This window comes from Corvus hawaiiensis, chromosome Z (assembly GCF_020740725.1).
Source record: "Corvus hawaiiensis isolate bCorHaw1 chromosome Z, bCorHaw1.pri.cur, whole genome shotgun sequence".
NCBI classification, from domain to species: Eukaryota; Metazoa; Chordata; class Aves; order Passeriformes; family Corvidae; genus Corvus; species Corvus hawaiiensis.
This window is the reverse complement of record NC_063255.1, coordinates 17,180,226-17,201,314: the sequence shown is the minus strand read 5'-3', so window position 1 is coordinate 17,201,314 and position 21,089 is coordinate 17,180,226. Positions and strand designations below refer to the sequence as shown.

The following is a 21,089-nucleotide window of genomic DNA, read 5'->3' as shown; positions in this document are numbered from 1 at the left end:
AGACACCAAAATGCAGAAGAGGCACATAAAAGGGCTGAGTGGAGAAAAGGTCATGGGAAGGGAAAATACCAAGCCAGTTAACCAAAATGATTGAATAGCAAATGCTGTGCACAGGCTGTCTCCTTCAGTGCACGACATTATCTTCAGCGTGCACCTTCTCCCTGCCTGCCCAGGGGCAAGGTGGTGCTGCTCTCTCTCTCTCTCTCTCTCTATTTTAAAGACACCCAAAGGCCCATGCCCAGACCAGCAAAGGGTCTCAGGCGTGGGAAAGCTCTGCATCGCCGTTCCTTGCTTCCAGACACCTGGCATTCACACTGCAGGAGACACACAAGTGCCCTATGGCACAAACAGGGAGATCCACCCTTCCCAAAACCAGTTCCCGTCTCCTGAGACCAAGGGCAGTCCTTGAGATTTTCCATCCTGTGTTATTATTCCCTTGGTTATACACACAAAATATAATTTTTTCCCCTGGTTCTACAGTTCAGGATAGACCCAAGAGCCCTGGTTTTAAGTTAATGGTTTCATTCTGGCCACTCTCATTGAGCGCGGAATTCAAGATTTAAAAATCACTGAACTGAAATCAAGTAGAACTATTGCTGCTATCATCCCTTCAGGATCATGGTCTTTCTTGCTTTTCTGCTTTTTGTCACAAGGTTTTTCCTGCTAGTAATCCCAGTCCCAAAAGCAGGGAGGGTGGAAGACCACATTACCCATGCCTTGCACTGCTGGTAGTCAGGGATCACACAGCCCTTCACAGCCCCACTTAGGTGATGAAACTCAGAAAGACTGATACAAAGGCCAGCTTCTTCTGGGCAGGGATCCTGGTTGTGGAGTTTTCCTCACTGCAGGTATTGCACAATCCTGTGCAATGCACGGTAGGATAACCCTGCTGGAGCAGAGACATTGGACCAGATAACCGAGCCAGTGGTCCCTTCCAGCTTTATTCATCTTGGACTCAGTGATCCTCCAAATGTGCTGGAGCAGCAGCATCGCTGCTCCTAGAGTTCAGGGAGTAGCTGAGATGGGATTTATTGGATTGTGGCTCTCCTGTGGACCTATATGTCTGTCCCACCGGCTCAGAGGAAGTTTATCAGCATGGCTTCTCCTCTCCCATCATTGTCTTTCCTCCTGGAAGGCCAGTAGAGCTGTAAATATTTCCTGAGTGAGCACAAAGTAAATGAAAAGACTCAGAGAGGCAACTATTTGCCTGAAGATTACCTAAAGCAATGCAGCAAGAAAGGGAAAGCTAAGTTAAAGGGCAACAGAAACTCTTTCTGTGCTGGGTGGAGTTCAGAGGTTCCAAGAGAGCCCAGAAGGTTTAAGTGAAAATGTAATTGTTCCAGCCTCTAAGCTGGCACCAGTCAAATCACAAAATACAGCTATTACAAGTTGTCCCCATGACTCATACCTGAGAGCTAATGTTATCCAGATATTAGCCTTCAGCATTAGTGCTCTGGGTTTGAGGCTCCAGTCCAGGGACAGGGTAGAGTCTTAATAAGAGCCTGTCATGTGAAATGACATGTTTGTGTGACTGACACTTGAGAGTGCTCAGTTCAGATAGGACAAGGAAACTAGTATATCTCTTTGACTCAAACTACATTTCTTTTAACTCCAGTATCTCAGGCTGAACCTTAGCTGCTGTGTCTGGCAGGGAACATCCACCTGGGACCATTTACCACTGGTAGCAGCCAGAAACCTCACATCTGGGGTGTTCCCTGACAGGTTCTTCAGGAAGGTGTTACTGTACTCCCAAGTACAACTTAAAACAGTTGAGGATCTCCTGGGACAAGCTAAACCTGCCCGGCAGGAAAGTTGTCTTCTGGTGAGAAAATTAGAAAAAAAGAAGTATTAATTACGAGACAGCACTAGTACTTCTCCTTGGGATAGTGAATGAGATTGCCTCTCCCCATATAAACCAACAAACTCCTTTCAGTTACTGGGTAAATGCAGTGTTACTCCAGCTCCTCCACAGAGCTGGTTTCAATGAAGTCTGTGACAAACCAAACCAAGAGTGTTTGGAAGCTCAAAAGACACATCACCCATGTGGTTTTTGCTGCTCCCTGTTGAAGCATTCCTAAAGAGGGTACAGAGGTGTAAGCAGCTGTTGTTGGAGACTGGGTGCAGGGGCAGACAGACATTTCATCTGCTCCCTGTGCCACTCCTATGCCTCTATGGAAATGGGTGCACTACCACAAAGGCAGTGGAACTATGGAGATTTGTTGAGTTTCTGCCTCTGCCCAGGCCATCGTTTCCATGGGGGAATTCCACTGCACTTCAGTGATCTCCAGGACTTGACCCAGTTGCACACACATAGGACTCTCAAAGATATCTGCATGGGGTTTGGACATGTGACGTGGGGCCTGCAGGAGACCTCAGCCCCTCTGGAGTGTCAACTAGAACCAGGTAGGATGACCCAGGGCATCTCAAATGTTTTGTGACCCCTGCACCCAGTCATCTGAGTTGAGCCCATAGTCAGCACAGTCAATGAAGCAATTCAGTTCTCCTTTCCGGGTGGACTCAGGGAAAGTTCTTGTCGTCACTTGCCAGTCAGAGCAGAGTCGAGGGCTCCCAGACTTCTCTCTGGGAAGAGACTGCTGCTCTTTGTCCCTCTTGCACTGTGCTTGTCTTATGCTGCAGAGTTCAGATAGTTTCTGCACCTGCCCCCTCTGATGGGTTTTCCAACAGCCTTACACAGTCATCTTTACACCCTCAGGTCTCCAGAAACAACACAAAAATCTTCTCAGTGTTTCACTATTCGAGTCTGGAGTCTGGAGACACCATCATCTCTCCCTTCTGTCTGGAAGGACAAATATCATCCCAGTACCAGGAACATTAATCCCAGTGGTATGTTTCTCAAGTTCAGCTGCTCATCAGGGTAGGCACAGGGCTGGGTTGCAGTGTCTGTTCAGCACTTGGACTGCATGAACTATGAAGGCAGCAGACACAGAGAGTTCTGGCAATGTGTCACTTTGTGGCCCTGTTGCTCAGAGATAGAGGAGACTCTCTTATCTCGTGTTTCCACCAGGGACAGAGTGATTAATTTAAAGAGCTAGTGGCATTACAGACACTGAAAAGTGGGTAAATGCAGAATGTCCCAAATTAGGTGAGAGTAGGTCCTGTTCACAGATATATAGCTACTCTATACACGGTACTTTTCAAGAAGCAAAAGGGTTTTTAGGATGACAAGACGTGACCAGAGCCCCAGCTATCCTATCCCATCCTATTCTTGGACATTACATCCACACCACATATGATGAATGTTACAGGACTCAGGGACATGTTTTCCCTCCTGAAGGTGGTTAGATGGGAGCCCACTGGCAGTTCTAATGTCTAATGAGTTATACTTGGGTCTCACATCTTATATCCAGATTGCAGATTTTTGGCTCTCACCAGAGTAACACATGAAGGGGACCAAGCCATATCCCAATACCCAAGTAACTGTTGTGGGAATGCATGGCACTGGCTGGTGAGCAAGCAGGGGCAGTAGGTAAGATCTTTTTAGCTGTCCTGAAGGCAGGAGAAAGGTCTCACCCCATACTCCAAGCCCTCGGTGCAGGGTGGTTACCTGCATTCAAAGGGAGCCTGTTCCCTCTTATGCCACCAGCTGCAAAGCCGGGTGTCACACAGCCAAGCAGATCCTGTGAGACAGCTGGTCTGGGCCAGACTCATGGACTGAGATGCAGATGAGCTGTGTGGGTGCTTTAATGACAAGATTTTATGCAAGCAAGAAAAAGTAGTCAAAGACACTTTCACTTGAGACAAAGTATAGAGCAGTAATGGACATTTTAGAGGAAGTTTCTCAGATCCCAAAAGGTTTCATTCAGCTGCTTCCAGGCCAGCAGCAGAAATTAGTAGAATGCAAGCAGATATCCTGGGAAGGAGGGAGAGCAGATTTGGTAGATGGAAACAAGACAAAGTCCCTGAAAAGGGCTAAGGCAATTGGTGATCCCGCAGCCAACAAAACCACCATCTCAGGCAGCATATATGTTATATTTTCAGAGGTCTATCCTAGTTAGAAATCTTCAGCCTGACAGCTTGCTCTCCTTGTTGTCTTCCTCCCATTTATTTATTTTCTCTTCTTCACCAAAGTGTGGGTGATGGGGAGAAGGGAAGACAGCAAGCAGATGATCTGTCCATGTCCATCTGCTTTGGGCACATGTGGAAACCTGCCCTGGTACAGCTCCACCAGGCCTATCTGAAGGTGTTCAGCAAATGCAACCAGCTCCTGCATCCCCAGCACCCGCCACTGCCAAATGGAGAGCTGAAAGTCTGTTTGGGATAGAAGGGATGCACAAAGGGAGACTGTGCAATTCTCCCATCCACACTACAGTGCCAAGCCACCTTTGATTCATGCTCCCAGAAGGTGAAACAGAGCAGGGTTTGGAAGAAATCAGCACTGCTGCTGCCGTTTTACAGATGGAATAGAGCAAACAGACCTGGAAGAGCTTCCCAAGATATACCAAAAATATCAAAGCACCTGCAGCAAAAAGCTTAGACCAGACAAGAACCTAGAGGAATTGAACACATGGCCACTTTCATCTTGCCTCTTAAATGTCATAGGTTTTAAGGTCAGAAGGGACAAATCCTGTCAATTTGACCTCCTGTAATGGAGAGGTCTGGGAATTTCCTCCAGCAGGACTTGCGGTTTGCAGTTTAACTGAAAGACCTTTTTGCAAGACAGCCAGTCTTAATTTGAAAACCTCACACAATAGAGAATCCACAACAACTTTTAACACTTTGTTCCAACAACAAATTACAAGCATGAATAGTTTAAATTTTAGATTTATTTCTTCCTACAAAGCATATTTCAATAGCTTGACAGCTGGAGTTCATCTGACCTAAAACCCGGATGACGATATTTGGCCAGATGAGTCTTACCTCTCTGGTGAGGTACTACAGGGTGATTCATTGCCTTTGAAATTTAGGTATGGATGAAAAAAAAAAAAAAAAAAGTTTGGATTTGCATGGGTCTGCCAGGTGAACAACACCCAGAAGGTCTCTCAAGGCAGCTAAATTGAAAACAAGCAGAACCACAACTCATAGCAATTTAAGGGTGTCTGCTGCCAGGGAAGACAACTTTCCCTCTCCACACTTTAATACACTTCTAGAGCTCTTGAAATCTGGTGTCTCAAACTGTGCTGTGCACTGTCCTCCTTACACGGCTAGCAAAGAGCAAAGACACAATCATGTCTCCTACGGACCAGACCCTTCTGGAGGCTGTGTTCTCCATAGCTCCCCATCCACTGATAGCAGGCAATGCCTGCCCCTTTTCTCATGTTGATGGATCTATTCAGCAGTGCTTGGTGCTTCTCCAGCAGCAAAGCCAAAACTTAACACAGTGGTTAGGACAGAAAATTTAACCTGAAACTCATATGACATTTTACTGCCATTTTCATAAAGGTAATAACACATCAGTGAGGCAGGAGTAAGGCAGGGATATAAAAAAAGTATATGATAAGTAACAACACCAACAAAAACCACAGAACAAACAAACAAAGGGGAAAAAACCAAACAAACCAGAACACACACTACACTTTGAATCAAAAGTCTTAAGATCTGCAGCAAGAATCTTCATGTATTGATTGAGCCAGTTGAAGATACAGAGTGGTGGAAGAGTAGAAAAAAAGACTAACAGTCCTGAAGAGAAATGATAATTGAATTCTGCAGCTATGTTAGTTGATCCCAGCAATATACAAGGCTGCTACATAGAGTTTGAGAGATAAACTTTCGTGTTAGAAACGGAAAAAACAATGTGCTGTCTGCACACAGAGCAACAACAAACCTGGGAAATTTCTTCCCAAAAGCTATTTGATTCCTAGCTGGTGAATTGCAGGAAACCACATTCATCCAGACCTCACTGAATTGTTCAGTACAGCACCATGTGGGAAGTGAGGAGTTATTTTAAGGCTGCACAATCAATACAGGAAGAATACAGCAGTACACACACCAGCCAAAGAGCAACAAGAATTTTATTTATAGGGAAACTGCTCATCTAATTCTGTGAGCACTGTGTTCAGGTCTGTAGCACTTTTCATTGCCTGGCATAGCTAAAAAAAAAAAAAAGGTGACTCGGGTAATATGCTAGATGGGGCTGAACAGTACATGAAGGCAGGGTAGGATTGCACATTCAGAACTACGTTAAGTGAGAGATTAGTAAGGGAAATTAAACTGTACAAAGGATGAAGGACAAATACTTACCCAGTGGTTCTTTTGCCTTAAGAATAAGATACCTGACAGCAGGACACTCTCACTCCCAGCCCATACCTTGGTCACTATACTGTGTACAGCTACTCCATCTCTTCCCACATGCCCCAAAATCATGCCCCAAAAGGGAAAGGAATAAAACACCAACGGAGCATGTAGGTGGACTGCCTGAAAGGGTTAATTCCCCTGTGCTCAGGCTAGAGAGGAAAAGGGCTTGAGGAAGCTATTGCTATAGATGACTTCCTTTTCATGGTGAAGTTTGCTGACAGCTGCTTAAAAATACAACCAACACTAGCATTTTACAGTGTAGGTATTGACATTTTATTTTTTTAAAAAGGAAAAAAAGAAGAATACATCCTTTTAGTGGCTGGAGGTGTGTATAAAGTTACATTTTTCAATGAATTCGTGCATTAAAGAAACAGGCTTTGAACAAGTTTCTCTAATGCACGGGATTTACAAATTCTTTCACAACCAGTAATATTTTTTTTCAAAATACTTGGTAATAATATGGCATTGGGAGAGCCAGAGATCCCCTGAGATACCAGTACTGCTAGTACAGGAGGTGCCTGACCTCAGTCCCTCAGCCATGAGTACCAGGGATATCCCAGTTACTCTGCAAGATAGAAAAGGAGGTGCTCCAAAAAGCACAATGCCGTATTCCAAGACCACCCCAGGAAAATCCAATAATATCTCAAAGCTGACAGAGAATCGGCAGTTCCCACACATCTCTAAATTAACTCATCCCAACCTTGGTATTAAGTAACAGCTTTAAGGAGTATATTTATATATAAATCTACTAAAAAAAAAAACAAACCCCAACAACACCATTGTAAAATTTACACAAACACACACAACTTAAGCAACACTGCGTTTCCAGTGGATCTTGGCTATTAGTTGCTTGCAGTTTATATACAAAGCTGGTGAATTAGAAAGGCTGCTTCAGGAAGCCAAGCTTTCTGTCTAGGTTAGCCCCTGGTTAGAATAAGGATTTCCTATGTGTGATCTTCTAGGAGTTGGCAATATTAAAATTTTTGATTATAACACCAGGGTGCACTTGTTTGTAAACATTTTGTCTTAATATTGAATGAAAATCCAATGCATTCTTACTCTATGGACTGACATTATGGAATTCTAGGAATTCATAGGAGATATAAAATTTTGGCCAATAAAAATCCTTTAGACAAGTAAATTCCTGGTGTCAAGGTACTGACTTTAGAGCAACATCAAGCACAATTTGATCCACAGCAGAATCACAGGCAAACTTCCTCCAGGACATAGGAGTTTCCAATCCATGACAGCAAAACAATTTTAGTTTTGCATGATCCCCATTCTACAGATTGGAACACAGGTTTGAAGGGAAGCAGTTTGCCAAGGTCACAGGCAATGTCAGCAACATAGCTCAAAAAAGCTCAGACTCCTGAACACCTGATTAGTGTTGGACAACAATGCCCACTTCTCTCCTGACTCCTACAGTCCTCAATCCCCTTCTATTAAGAAAAGATTACATGATACTGCATTTGGAGGAAGGCTCACAGGGAAATGTCAAAAGCAAATGTGTCAGGGATATAAAAAAAAAGGAAAAAAAATTACTAGAATATCTCAAGACAGGTAAAAAACTTCCTGTTGTTCTTGAAGCTCTTAACTTCTCCTTTTTGCCAGCAGCAGTCCTGAGTAATGAATACCTGCCAGAGCTGGGTGGCAGCTTCCTCAGACCCTCTCCTTGTGCTTCACATTAGCCAGCTTGACTGTTTCCTGCTCAGAGGCAGGTGGAGAAGGCTCATCGTGACATCCAATCATCAGCTGATAAACAATCACTCCCGCAACTGCGCCAAGGAAAGGAGCAACAACTGGAACCCACCACCAGTGGGACGGCTTACCAATCCTGGAAAATGAAAAGAAAGTGCACAAGGTAAGAACTGCTGCCTAAGCATTAGGATATTTGCACTTGGATCTGAAGCAATGCAAGATCTGACCCTCTCCAGCCATCTCCACTCACTTGGACAAGACAATGCCACGTGCACATCTGCAGAGCTTCCAAGGCAGACGTTGCCATGCACACACACACACACACACACACACTTGTAAGTCCCAGTGACAAGCAATTCAGAACAGCTACTTTCAGGACTTTCAAGACTGTCTCTCCACCAAGAAAGGTGAGAAGCATCTGCAGTGTCTCCACTAGGCACCTTCAATTCCCTCCCACTGCTTGCAGGAAAGCAACCCTTGATAACAGGACTCTCTTAATTGTCTCAAAAAAGAACAAACTTTTCATTTTCTACCATTAAAAAATCATGAAATGCTTGTGTTCAAGGTGCAACTGAAATTCTCATGGATGCTCCCAGATTTCCTTTTTGATAGCAAAGCTATGTCATTTGCTCTCACCACTGGAAGCTGCCCAGCTTCTACGATTTCTTAAGAAGTCAAAGAGCAGAGAGTGTCTTTTAGCAACATTTAGACAATCCAAAAATACCTCATGGCTGCCAAGACTCTTTATAGTGCCAAAGCTACCATCTATTTGGACTCCTAATTTTTTTTTTTCCCTTGATGCACAAGGTTTTTATCATCAAGCACTTACCGGAACACTTCAGTGCCCCAGCCAGCAATGGCTGTGAAGAGACGAGGCCCGAAGTCCCTGGCGGGGTTGACAGCATAGCCAGAGTTGAAGCCCATGGAGGTTCCAATAACGAGGACAACAAAGCCAACTGTGAAAGCCTCCAGCCCAGTGGGGACGGGGTTGTTGTAGGGATCAACAATAGCCAAGACACAAACAATCAGGGAGGCAGTACCAATGAACTGGAGAGGGATGGGGAAGAAAAACATGAATTTAATCCAGATTAGTCTTCTAACCAAGTTATTTAACTTCTCTGGGATGTAATTCTCTTAACAGGAAGAGGTGCACCAAGTCATCCCATGACATTATCAGACCACAGCAGCCATGGGAATGAGAGTGGACCGTGCTCCTCTCTTGAGATTATGGCAGCCCATAATCTCAATCAAGCTTGCACCTTTTTCCCTTCTCCCAGAAGAGCTATGAATAGCTGTTTAGGCAGACAGAAAATCTGGGAACATCATCTTCCCATGTGCCACGGCTGGGTAGAAGCTGTCCCTTTTGTTGTTGATGGCAACTTTAAGAGACAGTCACATTCAACAGCAACCACCACTCCACACCCAGCTGACCTCTGGATTGTGCCACAACCACAGCAGTGTGAGAGTGAGGAAGAGCCATCATTCCTCACACTCAGGACTACGAGCAAATGGCATTCTTTTCGTTGGTGTCCTGACCAGTGTTGTATCACTTGTTAATGCCTTAGCACAAGCCTTCTGGCTTTAAGGTCCTTTCTATGGGCCAGTGAGATACCTGTGTCAACTCCAAAATACCTTTCTGGATATCTTATCTTTAAATTGCAATTCATTTTCTAACTAAAGGGGAGGCCCAGAACCACCCAAAAGATTCCTCTTCAAATGGACTTTCATCCTCCCAGCACCCTCTTACCTGGTCAAAGAAGCCGTTCACAACATTCAGATGCTCAGATGGGTAGGTGGCAAAGATACCAGCAGTGCCATTCGGTCCTAGTACACTGAGACGGTTATTGTCAAAAGCCCAGATGGCATCTAGAGGTAGGGAAGGAGAAGAAAAAAAACATTTTCTGTAGAGAAAACACTCATTTGGAAAACTTAGGCCATCATCCACCACAGTTTTTTACCAGTCAGGCTCAGAGGCAGGTGGCATTAGTCCCTGTTCCTAACAATTATTATTTGCCAGGCATCAGGAAGGAGAGCCACAAAGCAAACACTAAGGTGACTCCAACTCTCTCCCAAAGGTAACAAAATGCCTCTGGTATCAGTCTTGGTGTGAAGACATGACACAGTGATATGGATCAGCAAAGAGGATTTGGGCTGTTCTTTCACTTTTCTTAGTTTCAACTTGCAAGCTTGTCTTTAGAGCAACCATCACCTTGCCAACCACTGTGTAGAAGCTGGATAACTAACTTAGGAGGGTCTGTATTCCCTTCATGATGAGTGGAGACAAAATCAGACACCTCTGAATGCAGCTTTTCCATGGGTTAGGTAGTTAATATGGGGTTAAATCCTTTCTGAAGAGGAGGCTTCAGTCCACTAACTGGAAAGGTAATTGGTGTTGAACTGTAACCATGATATTTACTGAGAGGAAGGTAGGTCTCCTTGCTTCTTCCTAAAGTGAAAAGCACCCCTGCTAGTGCTGGGGTGGCAGCTTCCTCCCTCCAGCTGGAAATAACCGTGACCCAGATGTTCCACTCAGCTACAGGGACCATCACTCCTATTGCCAGAAACAGACATTGGGAGGCAAAGTCTGAGTCCAAATGTCAGACCTGATATTAAAGGAAGAGCAAGGGCCAGCACAAAGATTCAGTTCTTGCCTACTGAGCATCTCCCTACGATGATGAAAAACACACAGGAGGAACAGAGGCAGGAGGAACTGGCTTTCTCGGATGCTTTCCAAGGTATGGAATCACTCTGATAAAAGTAAAATCTGCTAACAGTCATGTTATCAGAAAGCTAACAAGACAATGCATAAGATATCACAGTGAAGACTTCATTTTTTTTAAGCCAAGAATGAGAAATGGTTCTCGAACAGTGAACAGATATAAAATCTCCATCACTGCTAGTGTTTCACTGACTTTTCTGGAAGACCAATAGATACAAAAGGGGCCATCCAGAGGTCCAGTGGTCATTACTCAAGGGCAAAGACTTGCACTTTGACAATGTTGGTTAGCCTTCAGATTGCTTTGAGGAGGCTTGAACCCATCATCCTGAGAATGGGAAAGTCATCCCAGAAACACAGTAAGGAGGTTTCTTGGATCTCTGCTCTGCAAAAAAGTGCTCCTCTCTGATCTGGAAACCTCCCTCCCTTCAGTGAGTCACAAACACAGTAGTCTCACTTCAAAAAACACACAAAGTTTCCACACTTACCATAGTACAGACCAAAGACTATGCCAGATCCAAGGAAAGCCCCCAGGGTTTGTGCAAGAGCATAAATTGGTAGCTTGATCCAGGGCTCCCGGGCCAATAAGCACATGGCAAAAGTGACAGCTGGGTTCAGGTGTCCACCTGCGGAGAGGTGGGTGGTTAGTGTACTTTTACAGGTAGAATTTAGGTCCCAGAGTTGTGCCAAGGGACACTAGCTTCCATACCAGTGCCACACAGAAAAAGTAGGCCTACACAGCAATTGACACAAGTGAAACTCAGCCTACATGGAGCCACACGTACCTGATACCTGTCCTGCAATCAAAATGCCAAGTGTTACAGCGAAGCCAAAGGCCAGGTTGACAGTCAGGAAACCTCCATGAGTCCCTCTGCTGAGCACAATCTGTGCAACAGAGCCACAGCCGAAGAGCTAGGAGGAAAAAAAAAAGAGATTGAAATTACCCTCTCTGCTTCACATCAGGGCCAGTTGCTGACAAATGCCTCCACTTACACCTTCATGTACCCTCATATTCCACTCACAACTCAAAGCCTTTACTGTTTCAATCTTTGGTCAAAGTATCCAGGCATTATCTGTAGGGATGGGAGGGAAGAAGCCAGGGCACAGACAAATCTATCTCCTGGCAGGATGGACTGAAAACAGAGGCAAAATTAAAAGCAAGATGGATCTACAGAAGTCTGGAATTCTTTGTCCAAACATCTAATTTTAAGATGGCAGGTGAGAAGGATCAGCCAGATAGCATCCTGGTCTGAGGTATTCACAGTACAACTATAACACAGCAGGCTTTCTATCTTGGCAGGTCTTTCCACTATCCACCATGTAACTTAAAGAGCCCTAAACCTGACCATCTGTATGTTTGTATCCCCCACTGGCTCCACCTGAACGGACCCTTGGTGTATTATCACTTGGAGTTACCACATTGGCAGGTACTGAGAGGATCCTTAAACTAGGACAGAGATTACAGGTCACTCATGAGATGCTCAAATCTAGGGATCAAGGCTTGACTTATTTCTTCTGACCACATACCCATAACTATACCCCCACAAAGACTTTCTGCTTCCATGAACTCCATCATCCCAGAATTACTCAATTGCCACAGAGGTGGTATCCACTCCTACAGGATAAGCCACCAAATAGGCACCAAGGTAGCAGGGTTTGCTGTCTTCACTTCTTCAGCCAGCACTGGACATGCCCATTGAGCAACACACAATCCAAATCAGAGGCAAAGACAAAACACATGTAACTCATCCCCTCCCATTCCCTTGACAACTGAAGAACGGCTAACAAAGCAAAAGGTGCACTCAGCCTGCTTGGAAAGGAGCAGCCAAGTAGGCTGCAGGCTGATTCATGAGGTGGACACTCTGTACATAGGTGCCTCTTGACAAGGAACCAGGTGCCCAACACAAGGACCTTGTGTAAAAACAACAAAGGAACCTGTTGAACTCCTTGGTGAGTGAGGAACAGCCAGCACCGCTCTCTACTGGGTGCAGTCAGAACAGCTCCTTCAATGTCCTCACTGAGCTGGGAAACCATGGCAGAGGAGACTCCAAGACAAAGGCAGAAAAGATGAATCGTTTATTGGCAGCAAACAGAACCAGCTATGCCAAACCACCAAGGGAAGCATAGCTCCAACTGAGCAAATAAGTACAAGCAATGACCAGGGTGAATCTGGTTTTCCCCTTTCCCCAGACAAGCCCCAGCGTGCTTTGGAGAGATTTCAGAGAGTACATGGCCATGGTGTTCACCTCTCGAAGGCCACAGCACGTCAGTCTGACCAGAGAGGGGACAAGCCCACAAAACCTGAGTTTGGTGGAGGTTAGCCCAGGTGACCCCTAGTGATGAAGGTATTTGTGTTATTCACTCTGTAAGAACTGGCAGTTCTGCAGGTGGATGGTGGTTGGCTCGTTGTCCACATACCTTTTGGTTGCAGAAACCACAGAGTAAAATTTTCCCATCTCCACCTCCCTGATCACCCACAAAGGTCTTCCCTTAAGCTGGAGGAATGCCAGGTCTGCCATTTCTCAAGAGGTTATCTCAAGAGGTCATTCCCCATCCTCCTCTCCTCCATCCTACACCTGGCAGTAGCTCTCCAGCTTTTCCTCAGAAGGGAATCTATGGGCCGTGCAAAAACACCCCAGAGCCACTCCACAGGAGCATTACAACTGCTTATCAGATGAGCCGTGAGCACTGTTTGGCTTAATTCAGCGTAACAGTAGGAAACTTAACCCTCAGCAGATAAAGAGAGTGCAGTGATACTTAGGGACAGGTTTGAACTTCAATATGCATGTGTTCAATTCCATCCTGCACCAGTGGAGTCCACTAAACACAAAAATACAGTGTCATGCATGACATCCTTCCATGGCATTCGACTTTAAGGAACCAGTTCAAGTTATGCTCACCCAGGATTTTGTGGCAAGTACCTTGATGCTACACAGTTTTGCTGTAGTAGTAGCTATTACAATTTTTAATCACACCACTTTCACTTCTACTCTTTGCAAGTTTTCCTTACAATTCCTTTTCCCAGGTCAGATGAGACCGGAGAACCCCAGCTTTCATTTTGTAGGTCTTGTTTGTCCACTGCTCACAGAGAACTGTTCAGTTACATCTAGTTTGGGTTGAAAGGCAAGGAAGGTCAAATAAAAGCAATTCAACATTTTTCCCAGTCTTTTTAAGTCCATGCAATGTCTTTCAGAGTTCTTAGGCAATATTGTATTGCTATGGTCAGGGACAGTGGTGCACACTGAAGGGGAAGATGACACCACATTCTTTTGATTTTAATAACCTGCCTTAACCAGGTTTGGTTTTGTGGTTTTGTTTTTCATTTGCATTTGTTGGCTTTTTGGTTTGCTTTTTGTTTTGTTTGGCTTTGGTTGGGGGCGGGGGGATAGGGGTGCTGTATTTTGGTTTCGTTTTTGTGTAATAAACCACTTCTGGGAGAATATCCAGCCAACAGAAACCCAGGTTAGCACCTCACATGGCAGTAGGTGCAGCAGTCAACTGTTAAACACCCATGATTCAGTAGCCAAGTTCAAAAGTGGTTTTAAAGTGCTAATAAAATGCTTGCAATAAAGCATCACTCCGATGTATTAAACATACTCTCCAAGGAATTGAGGTCAATGCACCTATTAACCAGGTTAATGGAAGTCTGCTCCCTAATTTCATCTTACTGACTCCAGCAAATCTGATGGCTTTCCCTGCCGAAAGGGAGGCTTCTTACTGCTCATGGGGTGATTCAACTCCTTGCACTGTGAAAAAGAACTAAATCCTTGTTCTGCAGGAACCGGTTCAAGAGTGGTGGGGCTGACAAACTCCAGACGGGAGAAGATCCACCCCCTGTACAAAGGGGGCACCAGCCAGAAGCAGCAGCAAAAAACAGAAAAAGGTAGCATGCTGCAGGGGATCCTTCACACTCAGGAAACCTTGAGCTCCCTGTGCCCAGGGCATGTTTGGAGACTGAGCAGGTGGCTTTGTCTATCAAGATAAAAACACCCTGTCTCAATGTCTGAACACTTGAAAGACTAGGAGCCAGTAAGGGCTGGTAGGAATGAACCTAGGAGGATAAAAAAGTTGCAATAGCTCATGAAGAACCAAAGGCTACCGAAGGCAGCCTATTTAGGCAGACCTTGTGGAAAACAGCTTCATACGTGGGCTCAGGAGGAAGGTGGTGTTCAGAACTCCTCTGCACAAGGGATAGGTTTCTTTCCTTTCTTGCCTCTTCTTTTCTTTGCCTGTGCTTTTTTACACCTTCCAGTGCAACACAAAAGGCCTGCGTGCATTTGCTCTTGGACTTCAAACAGACTGATCTCTAAACGTAGATGGGGAAGTTTTGTTGGCATAGACCTGGAGGAGTGCAATTACCTGAATTACAACTCTTCTGCCATCAAATAAACCAGGGATTAGGCAAGAAGCCTGCTGTAAATCTATCCTAATCACCCTGGGGTGGATGGGAAAGACTGGTCAGCCCTTGATGTCCTCTGGTTAGTGGGGAAGATGCTGGAAAGGCAGTCAAACCATGAGTCTGCTTTGAAGACAAGACCTGGAGATACTGATGGATGATTTTAAGTTTTGGACACACAAAGGTGCCACTCTTCACAGGGAGTAAGGCAGGGAGCAAGGCAGGGAGCAAGGGCAGCATGCAGAGATCTTCCTGAACTCCGCGGCTCATGTGGTAGGATGGCCTTCATCAGCCAAAAAGACAATGCGAGAAGCACTATCCTTTATGCTTTTCCTCAAAGCATATCTCAAACAACCAGGCTGGTCATCATTCTCAATTTGCAAAGCAAGGAGAAAGCTTAGACCCCACAGCCCAGTTTTTTGTCCAGCACAGCTGGAGGCAGCCTGTACAGAAGCAGCAGGGAAGGGCAGCAGCAGATGGTCTGTTATGTTACAGATCTTTATGCACCACCCACTGAACCAGAGCCAAGGCAGGGCTGTGGGGCTGGAGAGATGAGAGATTCTAAAGAAAACTGTGCCCCACATACATCACGTGCTAGAAAAAATGCTGTACAAAGCTGGAGACATGAGCCTCTTTCAGCTCAGGAAACCTGAGCAACCTTCAGCAGAGGAGTTGAGCATTGGGAGGAAATTCACTCGTTCAGGTTGTTCACACATACAAGGAAGGAAAAATACCTATTCTGATGCCTCTACTATTGTTCAGATCAAGAGGTTGTACTTGTTAGAAAGACCAGTACAACTGGTGGAAGTTTGGTCACAAGATTGGGCATTCCTGGGGCAAGTTTCCTTCCCACCAAGGGAAAGTCTTGGTGCCTGAACTGTCCTGTTTGTAGGAAGGAGAAATGTACTGCTCTTGGAGAGAGACAGCAAGAAGGGACAGTTTTGGACAATCAGTGAAGAGCTTCAACCTCTTCTGGTGGAATGGTTGAGGGAAAGCAGCAGCACTGCCACATCCCATGTCCCTGCACCCAGCAGCACAGACCCTTTGCAAGGAAGAATCAGCAGCATTCAACATGTTTACAGCAAGGATTTCCACTCCCTTTTACAGTCTAGCAAAGCATTAACAAAGAAAAGAAATTTTAAACAAAATTAAATATACATACATAAAATAAAATCACATTTTCCAAATGTGACAAGCTGAGTTTAAGCAAACAACCCCAAATCAAACAGCAACTGCGGGAACTACTGTGCTGCCCCAGATAGTTGTGGAAAGCTACCACCTAGCCACAAAGTCAAGGCAGCACCAATTGAAAAGCAATTAGGAATTGTTTTGTTCTTTGTGCCTCTACAGCAGTGAATCACAGCAAGTTCCACTCAGAAATCAGTCATAAGCAGCACGTTACTTCTCCTGCAAATGTAAAAGACAAACAGAGCCAGCTTTGGTACTTAGAGCTAGCAGAGCAAGGCAAACAAACCGAGCCTTAGGAGAGGCACAGAGACCCACCATGGAAATCTGTCTTTAGTGGGTTGCTACAGTAATAACACAAACAGCAAGCGACTGGGAAAATGCCTTCAGCATTTGTAGTGCTTAACAATTGCCAGCAAGCAGTGCTTTCAACATAAGTATAAAGTTCAAGCCTAATGTGCCACTCAGAAAGTGAAATTTGAAGAGGGAAAACACCAATTTAAGTATCAAAGGAAAAGAATGTAGAATCAGCATTACTATTTTTGCAACAAGAGAGACACTACCCACAGACTAAATAAAAGTTGTGCAAGGTGCTCTACGCAGCAAAAGTGGCTCGCAAGTAGACAGCGACTCATCTTGGCACTCTTCAGGGCTTGGCTACCTTAGCTGGATTATTTTTATCTTAAAAAAAGAGGCACTATTCTAAGAGTCCTTTCCAGCCCAAACCATTCTATGATTCTACCTTTACAATGTGTTTAAAAAAATGAGATAAATAAAATCAAGCACTAGGTTCATTCTTACAGGCAGCAAGACTATGCAGAGGTCTACAACAGCTTTTGTCTAGAAGAGTTTGAGAGAGCTGCAGTCATTATGCAAGTGAAAAGGAGGAGGGAAGAAACTGAAGTGGTGCCAATATCCACAGTGGGACAAGTTTTACATTAGACAGTGAAATTTAAAGTAAGCTGCAAACTTTAAACAGTCTGCCTCCCTTGGGGCTCAGGAAGTTGATTTCAGTGTGAACAATATCATACCTTAAATCTGTCCCTGGTAAGTGTTCCGTTCAAACATATTTGTGTTTAGTCAACTCCATCTCCCATGAAGAAAATTTCATGGATTCAGATCTTTCCTCAGGCATTTTACTATGTGAAGCCCATAACAGATATTTACTGGAGTACAATACATCTAAATGTACACACGCACAGCTCAACCTGCTGGCAGGGTGGGCAGCAGGGACTTTTGCAAGGCACAAAATGACAATTTCTCTCCTGGGAGAGAATCCAATTCAAACAATTGTCCAGGCCAGCTGAAAGGGGAAGGAATTTGCCTTCAAGACCCTTTCTATTTCACATAGGTGATATAATAAAAAGACGAAAAGGAATCAGGGTGGCAGTAAAGAAAAAACTGCAAGTTTCCCTTCATTAAGAAGAATACATTGAGACAGCATGAAGCTGGAAAGGGATTGAATAGATTGGGTATTTCAAGCTTGCAGTCCCAGAACCCATTTCCCTCTTGTGTAGCTGGTTTTGGACTTCTGACCATGCAAGAGCATTCACTGAGTTTGGGACTTCCTCTTTTCTCCCACAAGCCCACCCCACCTCGTCCCACATGGACACAGAATGCCCACAGCACTCTACCCACTGCAGAGTTGCTGCAGGAGATCCTAAGGAAGTTTGCAAGTACTACAAGATGGAGTTGAGTGTGCCACTAAAACCAGTTCAGGAACTCCTGAACACGGTGAGGGCTCTGCCTGTAAAATTAAGACACACACACACTAAAACAGAGCAGGTTTGACACTCCTGAGGACAAGGTATGTGCTGCCCACTTCTGCCAATGCAGCATCCAGCATGGCTGATGGGTGCCCATTACGACTGTCATTTTGTAGGCTGCTTATGATTTTGGACCATACTCTTCCTCAAGCTCTGAGCAGATCCCAATTCCTCTCTGCCTGGAGAGGCAAGGCTGTAAGGAAAAGTAGTTGCTGTTGTGCCAACTGTTACAGTCAGAGAATGGACTAATGGGGTTTGGATCGTGAGCCTTTCTGAAAGCTCAGATCCACGTGGCTAAAGGCTTGTCTTGTTTCTCAGCAATATTAACTTCACTATCAGGAGGCATTAATCCACCTTACAAGATTTACCTTGTTTCAATCCTGAGACTAACAGCAGCAACATCAGTGATTCACGGACAGCAATCTTCTAACTGTTAATCGTTTTCCTATCACCTTCTACCCACCTTAATTCCAAACAACCCTTCCTGGAAAAATCAACAGGACTTGTTTGCAAATCACCAAAGCTGGGTCGCTCTGACAATAAAGCCATTGCACTGTGCAAAGCTGCTTCCTTTTAAGAGTGGTAGCATTTTACACAGTCTTAGCAGAGTCCCCTAAGCTGCTGTACAAGATTCAGAAATCCTCTCTTCATCATCATCAAAAAAAAAAATCTCATTTATTAAAGCATAAAATTGTGTCAGTCTTTTTGTGGTGTTCCCCAGGTAGACATGCAAGTTCATGAAGCCTTCCTCTGCCTTCAACTCCACCAACCATTAGATTTCTCTCCAAAAAGTTCAGTTATGAGTTACAAAGAGGTGAAAACCCACAGTCACCCCACTGAAACCTCCAGGATTGCTCTGGATTTACACCATCTCAAAGGAACTTGAACCTGCAGATATTCACTGTGCGAACACCGACTCATTTCTGCCTCAGTATCTATGCACCAAACCCGTGGCCAGCTGGGCAGTCCTGTGTTTTCAGATGCAGATGCTCTAAGCTAGATATCCCTGTCACAGTTTTTCTACACCAGTATTTACTCCCCACAGCTCATACACAGCTGTCCTAGCTGTTCACATCTGCTTTTAACTTCAAAGCAAGTTCCAGCCGCTCAAAACATTTGCAATCTAAGGCACTCAGACACACATTTATCCCCTATATTCCACCCCTTTGGAAACTGAGCACTGAAACAGGCAGAGGAGTTTTATCTACTTTGACCACTGAAAAACACACTGACTGATAGCGAGCACCAGGTCTCAGCTGGCTGTTAGCACGAGCTACCACGGTATCGTGCAGCCCCACTGACAAACCCTGGAGAATCAACGGCTGACAGCAAAAGGACACTGCAACAATTTAAATTCTAGCTACTTCTTTGTTATGGGATGCACAGGAAAAGCAAAGTGAGGTGGAAAAAAAAAGCTCTCATTTCCTCGGGTGATAACACTTGCAGTACTTCGGAGCCAGGAAAATACTCCAGGGCAGACAGAAAGGAAGTTTTGTATGATCTCTAGCAAAACACTTACTGCTTACACAGAGATGATTTGGTCCCTGCACTTCACAGATACACAGAATCTCCCATACACCCAACAAGCTCTTCAGAACCCACTCTTTGCGAGAAACCCCAACATCCACCCTTAAGAAATCTGCATGAATATTTTTTCCTGTGCACAGGGACTGTCCTCTAGACCCATTGCAGAAGGCTGCACCAGATCTGGGCTCATTCCCAACGCAAACCCTGGCAGCAACACAGTCCTTTCACCAGGACAATTTCCCCCGAACCCATGGGTTAGAGAGCATCCCCACACCACAGCCCCCAACTCACCACCAGGATCAGTGTCCCCAGGCACTCAGCCAGTGCTTGCCGCACTAATTTGTTTCTGATCCTCAGGTGCTCCTCAATGGTAGAAAGAATGTCCTTTTGCCGCCCCATCGCAGTAGAGGTGCTCCTCAAGAGGTGTCAGGAAAAAGCTGCAGCTGAAAAAGCCTCAGCAAAGTTTCTTCTCCAGCACAGCTGCCTTTGCTTATAAATAAGTTCATCGATGCCTGACACACCTCCTGGGTAACCACACCCCTTCCACCCGCTCTTCAAACCCAACTTTTTTTTTCCTGCTTTTCAGCATGAGACAGCGTGGGTGTTTTTTTTCATTTTCCTTATTGCTTGCATAGGTGAGCAAAAGATTCAGGAGCTTCATAAGAAGAAGGAATTAAATGTGCCCTGCTGAAGCCACTGCTGTTTTCATCACCACCTAAAAAAGAGGGCCATATCTGCCCTTCTCCAGCTTCAGCTAAGTGCATAGATTGAGCAGTGCCTTACCCATTTGTGTGAGCATTCAGATTTCCTTCCCTCCCAAGCTCTTGCAGGGTGGCAAAGTGATGTGTGCTCCTGTGCTAATTCAGAGGTTGTAGGTGCTTTGACAGCAAAACTGGGAGGCAGAAGGGTTTGAACCCCTACAGCTGAGTCCAAGGCTCCTCTGAGCTCCAGCAGCTGCCCAGCTGAAGCTGGTACCACGAACAAGACCAAACCTCTTTCCATGGAAATCTACATTCGGGTCCAAACTCTTTTATGTCATTACAGTTGTCTCACCCTCACAGAGCTTTGGGAGAGCCCTTGCAGCCCAGTCCCCCTGAAAGCTGTAAAGAAAACACATGAGACCCCCCCGTGCAGAGGCAATCCCCATCATAGAACTTCAGTGAGGAGCCCACAGACTTACTGAGCCACAAAGGGAACAAACCTTGCTGTCTTTTCATCATTAGTATCATCCTGTATCACTCTGGGACTATTCCACAAGATGTCCTGGATGAAAACAGTCCCAGTCTGTACCATCTGAGGTGAAGACTGCTAACAGGACATGTGCAACTCATGGCATCTGGTTTTTGTTAAGTGAGTAGTAAAAATTCCCTGGGTTCCTTGACTCACCAGGGCTTGATGCAGAGCAGCAGGGCTGAATTTGCAGGACTGAAAGGGACCCCTTTCCTTGATTTGTTCCCCCGCCTTCTCTGCAAAGCCACAGATGCCCAGCTTCTCCTCTTCCCCTTATTTAACCATCAACTTTCCTGTGGAAAAACCAGAGCTTTTTAGT

The 21,089-nt window shown here is 45.1% G+C and overlaps 1 protein-coding gene across 1 annotated transcript; it reads right to left on the bottom strand.

Annotated features, from left to right (window-relative positions):
* Positions 1-6,501: 6,501 nt before the first annotated feature.
* On the bottom strand, positions 6,502-20,019 carry AQP3 (aquaporin 3 (Gill blood group)). The gene is made up of 6 exons (XM_048292629.1): positions 19,832-20,019; positions 11,452-11,578; positions 11,155-11,292; positions 9,698-9,816; positions 8,780-8,997; positions 6,502-8,086 (listed from the first exon to the last, which is right to left on the bottom strand). The coding sequence occupies exons 1-6, from the start codon at positions 19,937-19,939 to the stop codon at positions 7,912-7,914; spliced, it is 885 nt and encodes a 294-aa protein (XP_048148586.1). The 5' UTR covers positions 19,940-20,019; the 3' UTR covers positions 6,502-7,911.
* Between the last annotated feature and the right edge of the window lie 1,070 nt (positions 20,020-21,089).

Coding starts and splice junctions, on each gene's coding strand:
- AQP3 (XM_048292629.1), bottom strand. CDS start 19,939: ATGGGGCGGCAAAAGGACATTCTTTCTACCATTGAGGAGCACCTGAGG. Junction 9,817..11,154: donor AGTCTTTGGTCTGTACTATG/GTAAGTGTGGAA, acceptor CCCTACCTCTAG/ATGCCATCTGGGCTTTTGAC. Junction 8,998..9,697: donor TGAACGGCTTCTTTGACCAG/GTAAGAGGGTGC, acceptor ATCCCTCTCCAG/TTCATTGGTACTGCCTCCCT.